Raw genomic sequence first — 17,836 nt, 5'->3', positions numbered from 1 at the left:
TTGTGCAGACAGAGTACAGAGACAAATGCAATAATGCTAAACTGTGTAAAACTAGCTAAACAAAAATAATGGGAAGACTTTGGCAAGAATATAGAAAATAAATATCAAGAAGGTGGCAAAATATTCTGGACGTTGTTGAAAAAGCTTAGGAATGGAGGAAAGAGTGCTGTAAAAGGAGTTAGAGATGATAAAGGTGACATGAAAATGGGAGAAAAAGATATCCTTGAAGTATGGAGTAATTACTTTGAAAAACTGCTAAATGAAAAAAGCAGTGATGACAGTAGTAAAAAACACTGACCAGGCATGCAGTCAGGAATACATATCCATACTTGAAGTAGAAAAAGCCATCAAAGACTTGAAATGTGGAAAGGCAGCAGGAGTAGATGATATTCGACCGGAAATGCTGAAGTATGGTGGTATAAGAGGCTTACAGTGGCTGCACTGCATAGTTCAGAAAGCCTGGACAGAGGGACGAATTCCCGATGATTGGAGTAGAGCTCTCATAGTATCCATATATAAAAAGGGAAATAAAACTGCATGTGAGAATTACAGAAGTATTTCCCTACTGAGGGTTCCTGGCAAGATCTATGCAAGTATACTTGAGAAACGGCTGAAAAGAATTGTGGAAGAAAAGTTTGGTGAAGAACAAGCTGGATTCAGGTCAAATAGAGGCTGTCAGGATCAGATCTTCACTTTACGACAAATAGTCGAGAAAGCATGGGAATATAACAAAGATCTGTATTTAAGTTTTGTCGATTTGGAAAAGGCATATGACAAGGTGCCAAGAGAGAAGCTATTCAATATGCTGCAGTTATATGGTGTCAGTGGGGCATTATATCAAGCAACTGAGTTGTAAGTCAGCAGTTAGAATTGAAGGAAGTACAGGAAGATGGGTTTAATGTTAAATCTGGTGTGAGACAAGGATGTACATTAGCCCCTCTGTTATTCATTATCTATATGGATCACATTATGAAGGAAAGTGGTATTAAACATGATATCAAAATTGGAGATGTTAAGGTCAGGTCTTTGCTTTATGCGGATGATGTTATACTTGTAAATAAATCCATTACAAGTCTGCAAGATTATCTGATTAAATTGAATAACTGTTGTAGTAGATATAGTATGAATATTTAAAAACGCAAAGACAATGAAAATAGGCAGAAACATTGAATATATCAACTGCATTGTGAATGGAAAACCTAAAGAACAAGCAAAACATTTCAGCTACTTGGGCACGATTTTAGTGAAGATGGTAAATTAAATATGCAAATAGACAACAGAATCAACAAAGCTGGTATGGTAGGCAGCCAACTGAATAAAATTATATGGAATAAGAGAGAAATTAGCCAAAACACTAAATCAGCTGTATACAAGACATTGTTAAGACAGTGTTCAAACCAATTTTAACTTATGGATCTGAGAGCTGGGTCAGAAGTAAAATACTTGACCAAAGACTAGAGACCACAGACATGAGAGTCCTGAGAAAGATTATAGGCGTGAACAGATGGCATCAATGGCAATATCATATTAAAAACGAGGATATTAGGAAAGAACTTGACATTGTCAGCATCCAGGAATGTGTTAGCAGAGCTAATCTCAGGTGGTATGGTCACTTAATCAGAATGGGCGAGGAAAGATTAGCAAAACAAGCGTTCTCTGCCAGGTTGGCAGCAAAATGACCCACAGGAAGACCAAGATATAGGTGGATTGATGCGGTACAAAGTGCCTTAGACGATAGAAATATAAGATCTGATAATGTTGGAGTCTTGACAAGTAACAGACTGATTTGGAGGAAAATTGTAGATAGAAAATTAATAATGATGTAATTTTTTTCATGTAGTACTATCATATCCTGCATCCCTTGAGGGTACATGGCAGGAATTTGATGATGATGATAATAATAATAATAATAAATAAATAAAAATATATTTCGTTGTAAATGTCTGTTTTATTTGAATTTAGATGTACATTTAAACAAAAAAAAATATGTTTTATTTTTAATAGAACAAAATTTATAAAGATACTATACATTTTTATTTAATATAAATAATTTATCAATGAGAGGAGTGAAACTGCTTATTTCTATATCTGCTATATTGCTCTCTTTTGTGCATTTTATAAATCTAGTTTTTAACCAATGATCCATACTTAAGAATTTGAAAGCTAAAAAAATTACCGTATTTACTCGAATATAGCTCGCACTTTTTTCCCAAAATTAAAGCTAAAAAATCGTGGTGAGAGATATATGCAGGGATTTTTGGAAACTAAAGTTTTCAGAAAAAAGAAAAAAAAATTAAAAATGGGTATGACTTACCAAGAAGCTTCTATTCTCCATCACTTCTTCTGTCCTTGAGAGCGGTTTCTTTGTGTGCAATGTCAAAATTATCTACCCAAATAGAGATCTTCTTTCCCATTATATTAAGCAAATATCAGTAATTTAAGACTTGAAATACGTAATGAACAATCCTTCACAAATTACTAATGAGAAGTGAAAGATGTGCGCGATTGTAGGCCAGTAGAGAAAAAGCAGTTATTAAGAAGTGCACATGATTGGTGCGGTATTAACAAAAGATCACGCAACCCAAACAAAAAGCAACAATTGATTCGAAATGCTAATTCTCTTAAACCGATTTTCATAATATCTGAAATACATTCACTATATATTTCTTAGTTTTAACATGTTCATGATGAGGTAGTGTCAAGCAAAACCTTATATTACACCAGCAACATTTGGTTTTGCTTGAATCTATATAGCAGTTTCTTTTGGAGGGGAGATGTAATTCATTAGTTAGTGTTTATATTCCCAATTGTCTGTAATTGCACTATTTGTTGAGAAATATATTACAGTCTGCAGATTTCTGTGAACCTTATTCGGTGACATGATAAAACTAATTGTTTTTCGTGTTTTTCTGCAGTATAGTTGCTGTTGTGGAGGGTGTATTGTTTACTGCAGGGAGCAAAGAGAATTCATGCATAATATAATTTAATATATATATATATATATATATAGACTATAAAAGTTTATGAAATTCACATTGTATGATACTTAATGGGTTGTTTCCTTCAGTATCTAATAAGTGGGTTCTAAAATGTTTAGTTTTAGTATGTATGACTATAATTTTTTTATTAATAAAATATAATAAGCACATATTTAATTGTCAATGGGAAATGGTGCTTTTTTTATTTGGTAAGCTAAATGCTGTATTTTTGTAAAATATCTTGTTGCCGTAATACGGCTGAAAGGGTGCACTTATTATCACTCAGGAGCTCGCAGCGGTAATTTTGCAGCATACGATGTGGTATATCTGAGAGATACATTCATTACTAGTATGTGCTAAGATGCAAAAAACATAAAGAAAAAACACTGCAAATATAATACATGATGGTACAAAATTAAGTGAATATTGAATCCAACATTATTTCATAGCCGAATATAGAAACTACAAAAGTTTCGTGCCGAATATATAGAAAATAAAAGTTTTGGCAGATGCAAGCATAAGTAGTGCCTTATGGGCAACTCGTAGTAAAGGATGTACAAGCTCCAGACCACTTTCCTTAGTATTTTCCATAAATGTAAAGCACATCTTCTAGAGGGCATGCATGATAAAAATAACTCTTTGGCTGTCTATTTCAGTAATACATGATGGTTTATTTATTTTCAGTTACAATCTAGAAATTATTGAAAACAAAGAAATATAAAGAATAAAAATTTTTGTTACAAAATAATGCAAACATCAATAATGAAAGAAAATAAAACTAAACAAATGTATTTAACATTAATTAATCAGAATCTTCAATAGTTGGATTTACAGAACTGTCATAACAGTCATTGCAAACAATATTGCTATGCTGAAGGTATAAATACTTTTTGCAATGCTTGCAAAAATATTTTGATAAGCGACTCGTTTTGGCTGCATAGCACATAAAACCTCTTTTTCTGTTTGTCGAGGGAGCCATATCTATATCGTCATTAGCATTTCCTTCAAATTGTGTCTGAAATTGATGAAGTTTCAGATGGAAAGGCCTATTCACACCTGTAGAGATTTCTAAACTCCTTTTTATTTGTTCTGACACTAACTGCATTACGAGATTGCTAATAAATATTCTGCACCATATTTTCACATTGTTGTTCAGCATATGAATAATCTGAGCATTTATATTTATATTTATGAGCTATACTGACATCGGAGCTCGCGGTATCGCTCAGGTACAATTTACTGTCAAATATCACAAACCTTTACAAAAAAAAAGGTTCAACCAAACTGATAGCAAAAAAAAAAAAGTGCGGAATATCACTCGTAACATACACACATGCAGCTAGTCATGACCTTCAACCTATACAATAAAAAATTAGCAAGTATCTGTCAGATCTGCCAGGATCTCCGCAGGGTCAAATATCACACATCTTTGCATAACAAGTGTTAAACCAAACTGACAGCAACAAAAGTGCAAAATAGCACTCGTAATATACTCACACACAGCTACTCATAGCCTTCAACCTATACAATAGATAGGTTAAAGAATATTCATGTTAACAATTAGCATGTATCTGTCAGATCAGATGTGAGTGCCCGAGTGATAAGCAGCACCATGAGGCAGGCTGCCTCTATGCTACACCCTGTTGACAGTATTGGTCCCAGGGATTGTCAAAATAAAATAATTATTTGGAGCTTATATAATTAGAATAAAATAAAATAATCTTTATAAATATGTATATATATAAATTTAATATTTTTTAAAAAATTTTTCTGCTTCCAGTATAATTGTAACAAATTAAGTTTTCCACCCTTTTACTTTTCCGTCTGCGGCATTCGCTCATTCCACCCGAGCCTCATGCTGGGCCTGATTACTCAGATAGAAAAACAAAAAATTTAGAACAATTTTCACAAATGAAAAAGTTATTCTGAATAGCTTGGCTTCAGGAAACACATCAACTAGTTTGGCCTACAGTCTACACCATTAAAGGTTTCTCCATTTCATCAATAAGATTCACATTAATGTGTAAGTGTAATATTAACTAGTGTAGCATTTTTTACTTCACTTAGAACTTTATCGTTGTTATAAAAAAAACAGCCATTCCATAGATTATAGGGATATTTAATAAAATAAATAGAACACTACAACACTGAAATCTTAATGTTACTTTTAAACCACAGAAAAATTGAAAAAAATAGTCCCTCCCCCACCCCCTGGCTTGCCCCTGAAGTATACCAAATCCAGTACATTAATAGTTTTGGTAAAACTGGCCTCTCTGATCATGCTGTTAATACTCTACACCATGAGTATCCAACCTTTTAGCTTGCCTGGCCTACATTGAGTGAAGAAATATTGATATAAAATATATAAATATATAAAAATATATGCTGCATATAAAATGTATAATACAGTTAATGTATATAAGTAACAAAACTTCTTTTATTTATTTTTTTTTAATTTTTATTATAACATTAAAAAAAGAGAGCAGCATAAACACAAAACTAGTGAGACATCATTATCATCAGGAATTTGATGATAATGATGGAGGCTGTCAGGATCAGATTTTCACTTGATGACAAATAGTTGAGAAATCATGGGAATATAACAAAGATCTATATTTAAGTTTTGTAGATATGACAAGATATGAAAAGACATATGACAAGGTGCCAAGAGAAACACTATTCAAAACGCTACAGTTATATGGTGTGAGTGGGACATTATATCAAGCAATACTTAGTCTTTATTTGAGTTGTAAGTCATCAGTTAGAATTCAAGGAAGTACAGGAAGATGGTTTAATGTTAAATCTGGTGTCAGACAGGGATGTACATTATCCCCTCTATTATTCATTATCTATATGGATCATATTATGAAGGAAAGTGGTATTAAACCTCATATCTTTACTTTATGTGGATGATGTCATACTTCTAAATAAATCTGGTACAAGTCTGCAAGATTCCTTGACTAAATTGAATAATTGTTGTAATAGATATGGCATCAAAGACAATGAAAATAGGCAGAAGCATTGAAAATATCAACTGCATTGTGAATGGAGGACTTATAGAACAAGTAAAACATTTCAGCTACCTTAGGCATGATTTTTAATGAAAATGGTAAATTAAATATGGAAATAGACAACAGAATCAACAAAAGTTTACATCATTATTCTCCTATCAACAATTATCCTCCAAATGGGTCTTTACTTGTCAGCACTCCAAAATTGTCATATCTAACATTTCAGTCTTCTAAGGCACTTCTGACTGAATCACTTCACCTAGCTCTTGGCCCTCCTTTTGCTAACCTTTCCTCTTCTATTCTATTAAAATGAGCATATCATCTTAGATTAGTTCTGCTCATATATTCTTGAATGCAAAAATGTCAAGTTCCTTACAAACGTCTTCATTTTTAATGTGATTCTGCTATTGCTGCCATCTGTTCAGTCCCCTAATTTTTCTCAGAACTCTCATATATCTGTGGTCTCTATTTTTTGATTAAGTTCTTTATTTCTAACTCAACTCCCAGATCCATAACTTAGAATTGTTTTGAACGCTGTCTTGCACACCGTCTGTCCATAAAGAAACCAAACTTTTCGAAAATAGAAGAAACTAGTGGCACCACCTGTTGTATCATTTTGTTGTCAAAAGAAGCAACCTTCATTAGTGTTGTGTCAACTGTTTATGACATTTGTCAAACAGTTGACAAATATCATAAACATGACAAATAAACATAAACAGTTCAGAGAGCTGTGATTGACTTTTGTGTTAAACTTGGTAAAAGTTTTACCAAAACACATCAAATGTTTCAAAAAGTATATCATACGGTGATAAATGCTTATCCTGTACTCAAGTTTACGAGTGGTTTAAGCGATTTCAAAGTGGTCGTGAGACACTTGAGGACAATGAAAAGCCAGGCCATCCAAAAACTGGACTGAGCAAAGTTAACATCTAAAAAGTGTGATTTCATCAAAGAAAACCCGAAATCATCCGCGAGATTGATGGAAGATGAATTGGGGATTCCAAAATCAACTGTGTACAACATTTTGACTGAGAGTTTGGGCCTTTGTAAATTGAATTCGCGATTTGTTTCCCGCAAGTTGACCAACAACCAAAAAATGTATTGAATTGAACACTGCAAGAATCTCAGTAAAACCGCTCGTAAGGACTCAAACTTCCTTGAAATGATCATTACTGGTGAGGGTCACTTTTGCATGATAATGCACCATCTCATCGTTCGAACATTGTGAGACAGTTTTTGAGCAAAAACCAAGTCTGTGTGTTGGATCCCTCGCTGTATTCACCTGATTTAGCATCCTGTGACTTCTTTCTATTCTCCTAACTTCATTTGCCAATGAAAGGAAAGCGATACAAAACCATTGAAAACGTTCAAGCAGCAGCAACCATGATTCTCAACAGTATCCCAAAAAAAACGATATATAAAAAACTCATTTAACGAATTAATTGACTGTACCAAATGCTGTATTGAAGCTGAGAGAGAGTATATTGATTGAAATAAATTATTTGAATAATTATAATTGACTTGTGTTTTATTTTCTATCAAAAGTTTGGTTTCTTTTTGGACAGAGGGTGTATACTGCTATTTTAATGGGGAGCCAACTGAATAAATTTATTCACCTGGCTCTCCACCATACCAGCTTTGCTTATTTTGCCTATTTCCTAATTTAATTTCCAATCTTCACTAAAAACTGAAATATTTTACTTGTTCTATAGGTAAAAACTTCTACATTCTCCACTGAGAATGTGGTTGAAGTTTTCTATGTTCCTGTCCTATTTTCATAAGTTTTGATCTTTTTATTGCCAATTTCATGCCAATTTGTTGCTGCTGCTATTCAGTTTAGTTAGAGACTCCTGGAAACTGACTGGATGTATTTAGGAATACAAGCTCATCTGCTAATCATCAGTATCAAATTTATTTATTTATTTATTCTTATGGCAAAAGCAGCTACAGGGCAATATCCAGACCAGAAAGCCAATCCAAGGCCTCATCTGTCACTGTGTGCATGTCCTGGAGGCCACAACCACCATGAAATTAGCACCTTGGTCAGTCACAATATGAGTGATCATCTGGGCCATAAGGGGTCAGTCACAATAAGGGTGGTCTGATAGTCTCCATTTATGTAGTAGGTAGCCAGCTCTGCCCTGGTTAGTTCTGATCCCGTTGATAGATGACCAAATCTTCCTAGAAAGGACAAAACCAGGCTGCGGAGCACAGGGATCTCCAACCAGGAAACCATTTGTTGGAAGATTGTTGGACCATTGTTCTCTCCACATGTCAGGCGTTGATGGTAAGGCAGCTGAAGAGAGTTCAACTATGGACCAGAAATGGTTTCATGATTTTAGGTGAATACTAGGATTTATAAGAGTCTGGTGCAGGGGCAGGAGCAGGTTTCTCATTACTTTATTAAATACTTTAATCGAGGCTTGTCTACTCCATATATTTGGTGGAGAAGATAAGCCTCTATTAAAGTACACCTGTCCTATCTAATATACAAGGAATATTAGATAGGACAGGTAGCAAAGGGAAAGGAGTGCTTCTCAGTGTCCCACTAATTGTGCGCATGGCAGAGTTTAGCTGAGTGGCTATAATGTTAGTGTGTGCACTTCTTTCCCAGACAGAGGCACAGTATTCTGCTGCAGAGAACGCGAGGGACTAGTGCAGACGACCTTAAAACATCAGCACCACAACCCTAGGTTGTTCCAGCAAGCCGTGAGATGATATTGTTTCTTCTTTTAATTTTGTTGGACAGGTGGAGAAGTGCCTTTTATAGGTTAGGCTTCTGTTCAAGGTTGCTTCCAGGTTGGCAAAGGAGGTAGACTGGTGTAGGATAGCATTATCACTGGTATATACATATTTGCTTGAGCTAGTATGTGGTAAGTCAGATATGTAGATGTTAAATAGTAAAGGGGATAACACAGAGCCCTGCGGAAGACCGTTGTGAAGGAATCTGGGCCTGCTCTTTTTTCCACCAATATGGACCGGATCTTTCTGTTGGAGAGAATGGATTCAAAAAGCTAGAAAGTTGTTTTGCACCTTATGATATTGCTTTAGTAGGAGGCCCTCTGATCCAGATTGTGTCATAAGCTGATGTTAGGTCGATGAAAGTGACTTCAGATTTAAGTTTCTTCCGGAAGCCTGCTTCAATCTGTGTTGTCAGGGCCAGGGCCTGGACACAGCAACTTCTTCCTGGCCTGAAGCCAGCTTGTTCAATCGGGAGTGCTCTTTCAATGAGTGGTGAAATTCTCTTAAGGAGAATTTGTTCAAAGAGCTTAAAGGTGGAACAAAGCAAGGAGATAGGTTGTAGATTTTTGACATTATTTGGATCTTTCCCTGGTTTTGGGCACAGCAATTATTTTGGCTTCCCACCACAGTTTTGGTAGTTTTCCAGTTGTTATAATATTTGAGAAAAGGGAAGCCAGCCATGTTTGACCTTGTTGGCCGAGATGTTTTAGAAATTCGAGGAGGATACCATCCACTCCTGCAGCCTTGCCATTCTTGGTGAGTTTTAAGGCTTCCTGCACCTTTTCAAGAGAAACTGGCTGTACAGTTCAGGAAGCTCGGAGGCCATCATCAGATTTTTTCTGATGGAAGATTGCAGCTATTTTCCTGGTAGAGCTGGGACTTATCTTGGAGGTTTTTAGTAAATGATTATCCATTTGATCAGGAGTTACCTCCGGTGGTTTGTATGTTGTTAGTTCTGTTCCTCCCCTAATTTTTTCAGAAGTGACCAGCCTTTCCGGCTAGATTTTTTTTTTTTTTTTTTTATTCTGTTTTTTTTACTCACCTGGGATTAGATACATGTATTTGTATTACACTGAAACCATTTATTGATTTCAATCTAAGCTATAATCTGCAATTCTCCAGGAGAGTAAAAAAAACAGAATAGAAGAAAAAATATTTTTTTTCTTCAATTCTAGTTTCAGAAGGTCCAAGTGTATCCCAATGTATTTTTTTCAGCACCTTATTTTAACTCTTCTTTTTGGTTATGAGATAAAGTACAAATGTTCAGTTATTTATCATGGTGTTTTTCACAGATGCATTCTTCAGAAAGGACCTCATCTGGGAATGAGTAATTCCATCCTTAGTCTGAGAAGTAGCAAGCAATTAATTGAAACTCGTTTCTTAGATGTCAACATTACTCTTTTCTTTCAGAAGGACTGACAAGGTAGGAACTACAGAGTGAACATACCTGAATTTTTCTGTAAAGCACTGTGACGTTTTCATCATCAAATGGTAGACAACCACACAGAAGAGCATATAAAAGAACACCCATACTCCAAATATCAGCCTATAAATAGAACATTTCAATAACAAAATAAGAGTGCAAAAAAAAAAAATAATAATAATAAATATTTATTTTTATATATATATATATATATATATATATATATGTAGAAAGTTTTTTACCTTGGTTATACTATATGTTAAAGATACCAAGCAATTTTATAATTAAACTTCATTTTAATCCTTTTTCCCAAGTAAGCAAACAGACAAGTAAGTCAAGTTTGCACCTGAACATAGTTCAAGTTGAGGCAACTCGTGGTAAAGGTGGTGCACAAACTTGACTTACTTGGGAAAAAGGATTAAAACCAAGTTTAATTATAAAATTGTTTGGTATCTTTAACATATATATATATATATTTAGCAAGTCTAAATTTAGGTATATAACTGACTGACTTTATATTAATACGGAAAGCATAGAAATAAGCTGCCATAAAATTTTCAAATGAAGCAAGTGTTTACATTAAAAAAAGCTGAAGGATCTAATATTTCCCAAACAACTTATTTTATTACATTCACAGTTTATTTCTGCTGAAAGGCACAATAATTTTAAAACTACTGTAAAATCTCTTGCGGAAAAATTTTTGCTGCACTTATTTTTCGCAACCGATTTTCCAATTTTTTCAGTTTTAGTAATATTTAAAATGTAATGAAGAAAACATAATGTGCTAAACAGATGTTACTAAAAGTGCATATACATTAAACATATAGCTGTAAGTAGGGATTATGCCAGATTAGTGATGGTGAAATACCAACCAAAGGTTGAAAGGTCAACCGTTGTTGACCATTCGAGCAGAATTGATGTCATCGCTAGAGGCTAATCCAGAAAAGACAGCAACAGAGAACAAAAGGGTGACAATTTTGCATAAAAGGAGAATGTGGCCCTTGGCTCAGGGCTTTTTTATTCTGGTTGTTGTTGGGCCTTTTTACAATTCATCATCGTCAGGGATTTTTCCTTCTGCTCGTCACAAGGCTTTTCTCCGGTTAAATGCTGCAGAACCTATATCTCCAGATTGCAGCAGACTGATTTCCTCAGCAGTTAAACGCAAGCCCACCAGTAACTATGGCTGATTCTGTATTGAATGTCCGACGGAGGAAAGATCTACTGGCAACTGCTATGATGTCCAAGCAGCCAGGAAGTTTATCAAAAGAAGACACTAAAGTCCTGAAGTATGCTGTATATTGGACTCTTCGTTTATGGTGAATATGTAAGTAGGCAATATTTTTGCAATTAGAAAGTTATCTCGAGTTCATGAATGTGCCTACAAGAAAATGTGTGTATATAAGGCAGTAACTAAGTCAAAGTTTTATTAGAGAATTTGTCTGTTAAGACTGTAAATGTGCACTTAGTTTAATATAGGAGCTGTACTATTAAGAATTGATATATAGTTAGGCTATATTTATGTCAGTATTTGAGGGAAGGATTTCATTTAACCTGTTTACGCTGTGTGCAAGTATGTACATAGTTTATGGTTAATGAGTTTAACCAGCAATTGTGAGTTTTGTCATACAGATTGCATTATCTGTTTAAAAAAGGTTAAGTGCGATAATTGCAAAATCTCTCTATGACTTGCATATAGAAAATTTGGAAATACAGTAAAAACCCTGTTTTTAAGTTCTCGCAATTTACATTTTCCTGTGATTTACGTCATTTTCCCGTTTGGTCCCGTCTTAAGGCCTACTCTTATGATATATCGTTTTCCCGCCATTAACAACTTGATGTGGATGTTATTTCCCGTGATTTGCGTTTTTTTCTCGGATGGCAATACAGTACTGGAATCGATTTCTGCAGAAATCTGAGCATTTTTGTTCCCAGATGGCGTTGCTTTCGGCTGTAGTTTTGTTTCCACCATCACGGTGACTTGCACGCTTGCAGCAGTAATGTAGTGATGAGGACTACTGTGATTTTTCAATCACGGTACAAATTGATATTGCAGAATTTCTGCTATGTAATTTAGCGTGTGAAAGTTGCTTTCAAGTTGCAAGCGTGCAAGTCAACTTTTTTTCATGTTAGTAACATGGAGAAAAAAGACAGAAAATGTATTTCGGTAGAAGAAAAGATTGCAATTCTGTGACATGTAATTGGTATGCCGGAACACGTGTGCATTTAGCAAAAGATCTTGGACTCTCCATGTCCATTTGAACACGATAGTAAAAAACAGGTCAAGCATTGAACTCAATGCAAAGCAATCTGGCGCTATGTAAAAAAAAAAAAAAAAAAAAAAAAAAAAAAAAAAAAAAAAAAAAAAAAGGCAAGAACAATCAACAATTAAAGATTTTTTTAAATAGATAAAAGTAATCGTAAATTCATTTATTTTCAGTTATTAAATTTTGTAATCTCGTATGTAGACTCACATACTAGCAGTAATGATGCAGTCGATAATAAAAATAAATTTTCTAATTTGATTTGTATGAGAGTGTGGAACTGCACACATTAAATTTACTTATAATACAAAGTTTATTTAATTCAGGGGTGTTAAATTGTGAATGAAACTATGTTGTGTAATTTATTTTTTTTCATTCACATTTAACATTGCTTATTATGTATTAATCATGATTTGTATAAAAATTATTTATTATTCCTTAATTTAGGATTACTATTTAAATATTTATTCTAAACTTAATCTACTATTAATTTGTTAAGCAATAATATGTGCAGAATTTATAATAACTAAAATATATATATGATGTAACGAAAAGTATTATTATAATTAATTCTATACGTAATGAAAAAGCTGATTAAGTAGCTCAAATATTCTGTTTATTCTTATTTGTGAAAATTTAACGTTATGTAATCACTCATGTAGTAGTAGAGCATTGTATTACATTAGCGAAATGTTTGCGTTTATTTGTTGTCATGGAGACGCATGAAATAAACAAGCACGAGTCGAATAGAGCGTGACCTTCGGACTGAAAGGAGAGGAAAAATATATATAGAAGATTATTAATTAGAGAGAAGAGAGGAAGTTTTTGCGGAGCAGGAAGGAAGGTAGGATACAAGCAAAAGAAGTGGAAGAAAATTATAAGTTCTCTAGGGCAGAAATTCATGAGAATGGTGTTTAGAAGTGAGCCAAAACATAGTGAATCAAATACTTAGCTGCAAGTGAAGTCAGCTGTGTTGTAAAGGAAAATTAATGCCGCAACCGGATAAATAAAGAACTGGACATTCAATGGAAAATTCTGATTAGTTCCAGTTAGTCTAGGATTACGTCTTAATTCTATGTTGCCCTGAGAAGAATTATATTGAAATTAACTAGTTTGAGAAAAGTAAACAAGGAAAGATATCAGTGCCTTATTGATGTGTTTTTTTTTGAGTAGTGAAGCGCAATTAACAGTAGTTCAGTTAAATCGTTGGAGAATTTTTATTAATGTGTTCCGCTAACGTAAATAAGTTAATTCATAAGTGTGCTCACAATTAATTGATGTATTGAAGATTGTATCTGGTAAGAGTAGTCATACTTGTTTGTTTATTCTAACATTAACATATCTTCGAAGTTCAAAGTCCGAAATAAGATTGCTTGGAATATTGTCTACCTTGATTAGTGCTTCCTGTGAATTTAAACATTAAGTACAGCTAATAGATATGTGGAGACTGATTAAAAAAGAAGTTTCGTTTTATTAACTTGAGTTAAGAAAGCTTGTGATTTTGAAACTGTGAATTGTATGTGAAAGTTTAGAACATTGAATTGGCATGAGTGACTTAGCAAGATGTATTAAGTTGATTGTATTGTTTCATTTTAAAGCAGAATTCTTGTATTTGTTATATATATCATATATTAAATGTTTTATTTTGTTAATCTAAATATTGTGTTTGCCTGAATTCCCTTTTATTGCACCGTTCATAAATATTCGAATCTTGCAGGAACCCCAAGTGGAATAGTAAATAATTCGGCCTAAATAAATGAGGAGACTGTTAACTTAATTAAGAATTGATCCTACTATTTTATATAGACTAATCTAAAAATAGGGTGGCGCAGTATAATTATAAATTTCCCTACTTTTGGATCGTGATCAATTTGCAATTAGTTGTTATATTGATAAGAGTGACTTGAACCAAGATGGCGGATTTAGAACATAACATGAAAATAGAACGTCACGACAGGGGGGGGAAACAGAAACTGGTCACAGTAAGATTAACTTTGAGAGGTTTATGTTAGTTTATAGGCCTAACCTAGTGAAGTTGAAGTGAAAATAGATAATTAACATTATTTAACAATGGCGCAGACATTTATCTAATTAACATATTATTTTACACTACTGTTGATGTTATGTTTCACTTGATATTCTGATCACATTCATAATTGTGACATGATTTATAAAGAACCAACCTTAATCTTTACAGCCTTAACCAAAAGTACTTCATGCAAATTTCATATAATGCACATTTCGATGTCACCTTGTCTAATCATAAAATTTATCACCAATGATGATGCCTGAGATGATGCCATTTGCGAGATGGTCTAGAACAGCAGTTCTCAACCTTTTTTTAATACTACTACCACCAAAACCAAAACTGAAAAATTTTGGTACCATTCATTTAAAATATTTTATTAAAATATGTGCAATATAAAATGAAATATAAAATACTGTATTAACATGGTGATTTAACTGTAATCAATGACAATTAAATGCAATAAATCAAGAGAATTTGAACAAATATTTAACAAAAATAACCAACAATGTGACACTTGAGCTTGTTTGACAGTAATTAGTTTCTTTATATCGTTTTATTTAATTTCAAATATAAATTTGTCTCTAAAGTGAGTGCAGTCTACATTTGTTTTTTAAATACAGCACAAAATAAAATTCTATTTCACATAAATATTTTGAACAACATAATAACAGAAATAATCCTCACAGGAATGAAGGCTTTTCCCTATTCCAGTCGAAACTCTCAGCCACCATTGAAGCCTTGGTTCTCAAAAAAGTGTGCCAATGCTGTAAAAGAAAAAACTTCTGCTTACCACAATTGGCTCAAGACCAAAATTCCAGCTGCCCCCCTCTGCAGCCCTTGTAAAAGAACCATCACCAAGTCCAAGTCAGCCTTTGAAAGGACCAAATACTACAAATTTGCCTCCTGCCCAAATGGCAGTTGCTCCTTCTAGTCCCTTGAGTGCAACTTCTGCCTGCCCAGGTTTCCACCACTCTCAACATCCAGATGGTACTGTGGTCACCTCATCAAAAGACAAGGCCAACTTACTTTTATCACTCTTCTCTTCCAATTCCTGCATTGATGACCTAGTGCAGGCAAAGTTCCCTGCACTCCACAAAGAATGGCTCCCCTCATGTCTCCCATAGTCTTCAGACAAAAAGAAATCTGAAGAATCCTCAACAACCTGAACACAAACAAGTCATCTGGTCCTGATGGTATCCCACCTATTGTATTAAAAAAATTGGGCCCTGGAACTAACACCTATTCTGTATTGCCTCTTCAATCTATCCTATTCAACTAGCATCCCCAACAACATAGAAATAGGTCCACATCCAGCCCATCCCAAAAAACGGTGATAAAAGTCAACAAACAAACTACCATCCATTGCTCTAACTTCTGTTCTCTCAAAAATTATGGTGAAGGCAATCAATAACCAACTCTTGAACCATCTAGAGATATACATCTAATCAGTGACCAGCAGTATGGATTCTGCCACTTGCGATCTAAAGCTGATCTTGCTTTCACCACCCACCTATGGGCTCAAGCAATGGAGAAATTTGGAGAAACTCACGTGATTGCCCTTGACATTTCAAAGGCTGATTGGGTTTGGCACAGGGGACTACTCACCAAACTGCTTTCTCACTGGTCGCTCACTACATGTCATGGTGGACGGTTTCCACTCCTCAGATTTCCCCACCAATGCAGGAGTAACCCAGGGTGCTGTTCTTTCACACACTCTCCTCTTGTATATAAATGACCTGCTCTCAGACTTCCAATCTTATACACAGCTTTGCCAATAACAGAACATTCCATTCCTCCTTTTCATTCGGCAAACTGTAAATTTCTCGCATGATAAGTTAACTAACTTGTCAAGCTCGATTTTACATGGGTTTCAAACCTAAATAATATAGAAAGTACGATGTATAAATGTTGTTTGAATGTAAATTAACTACTTTGTAAATATGTTAGATATTACCTGTTTAACTATTGTCTTTAAAAATAGAGGAAAGGGGTTACCCCTTATTAACACAGTGAGTCAGCAAAAAAATGTCAGAAAGGTTCGCAACAACTTGCGAACAAACCAAGCACCTAAGACAAAAACTTTCGACAAGAGGCGAAAGTCTTTGGCCCGAAGGATAATCACGGACACTCCGAAATGAGAACAAAGAATGAGAAGGATATTTAAGGGGCTGAAAGGGGAAGAAAAAAGGATCTAGGCCAGTTTTAGTTCCTATTCGGCAGTATGGGAAGAGAAGAGGAGATGGCTCGGAGCTTGCGGCTGGAGGTTTGGTAGTTAGTACCTCGTGACCCTGATGAATTATCGTTGGAGATTTGTTGATGGCGAGTCTTCTGGAGGTTTTCTGGGTAGTTTTCAATGCACATCTGACAAATGCATCCTACCGCATTGCTGACCACGATCCCTGCGAAAGCCCAGATGCCCAGTAGTGTTGTGAATAGGCAGCCACCAGCTGTAGAAGAAAGAAGGACATCATTTGCTACTCAGACCAAAAGCAACTGCTACGGTATACAGCGTATAGAAAGTGTCCAGAGTCAAGGCAAAGATTCGAGATGTCCCGATAGAAACTTGTTCATGGAAAAGGACTGTTCATATAGAGAAAGAACTGTAAGCAAGCACATCATATTGATGTTTTCTGGATTGTAGATATGTAAGAACTGTTTTTAATTATGATAGAAAGTCTGTGTTAAAATATTTGTGAAATTTTGAATAGAGCGTTAGAGTGGCATAAATGTGTATGTTGTATTTGTCTAAGGTATAATTCTGAAATTAGCTATGCCGGGAGAAGCAGTTGTTCCCCAGTATTTGTTTAGAATGTATCGTGTAGTACTAAATAGCGTTTAGATTTGCATGAGCAGAATGTGCTTGTTTTAATTGTGTAATGACATTACTGGAGTTTACTATGCTGGGAGAAACAGTTATTCCCCATTATTTGTCTCGTTTGTAACCTCAATTTTTTTAGTTAAAATAAAATGCTTTGTTTGAACAACAATTTTGATCTGATCATTGCCAATGCACTATCTTAAAAAAAATTATGGACCTGTGTGTGTGTGTGTAAATTAGATATTGCCACGACTTGCTGTATGGTTAAGAAGGTTTTGACTAAGATCTTGCCTTTGTTCCATTTCTTTAATTTCTTAGTCTCTAATAATCTGCAGAGCTGGCGCAGTCATAAATCATATAAATTGTCAGGCAGAAGAGCACGAGAAATTGAATATACTGCAATCGTATAGCCAGCAATAGCTAGAACCAGAGTCTGCTTTACGTGCAGTAGGAACAAAGAGCAAGAGTAGGAAAAAAGGGAGGAACAAAATTTAAGATAGAGAAGGTTAGAGAACAAAACAAATAGAGTATTTGCAAATGGGGCAATCAATAGGATGATAATAATAATAATAAT

At 34.6% G+C, this 17,836-nt stretch overlaps 1 protein-coding gene across 1 annotated transcript in view; it reads right to left on the bottom strand.

The window, feature by feature from the left end:
- The window catches only part of LOC150107996 (maternal embryonic leucine zipper kinase-like), a 201,144-nt gene that overhangs the window by 95,831 nt on the left and 87,477 nt on the right, over positions 1 to 17,836 (bottom strand). The window contains exon 8 of the mRNA XM_090415504.1: positions 10,179 to 10,277. Coding sequence (XP_090271630.1) covers positions 10,179 to 10,277 — 99 coding nt within the window. The remainder of the gene's footprint in view (positions 1 to 10,178; positions 10,278 to 17,836) is intronic.

This window comes from Typopeltis vanoorti, chromosome 3, assembly GCF_054136105.1.
Source record: "Typopeltis vanoorti isolate ZY-2024b chromosome 3, IOZ_Tvanoo_1.0, whole genome shotgun sequence".
NCBI classification, from domain to species: Eukaryota; Metazoa; Arthropoda; class Arachnida; order Uropygi; family Thelyphonidae; genus Typopeltis; species Typopeltis vanoorti.
This window is presented reverse-complemented; position numbering and strand designations above follow the sequence as displayed.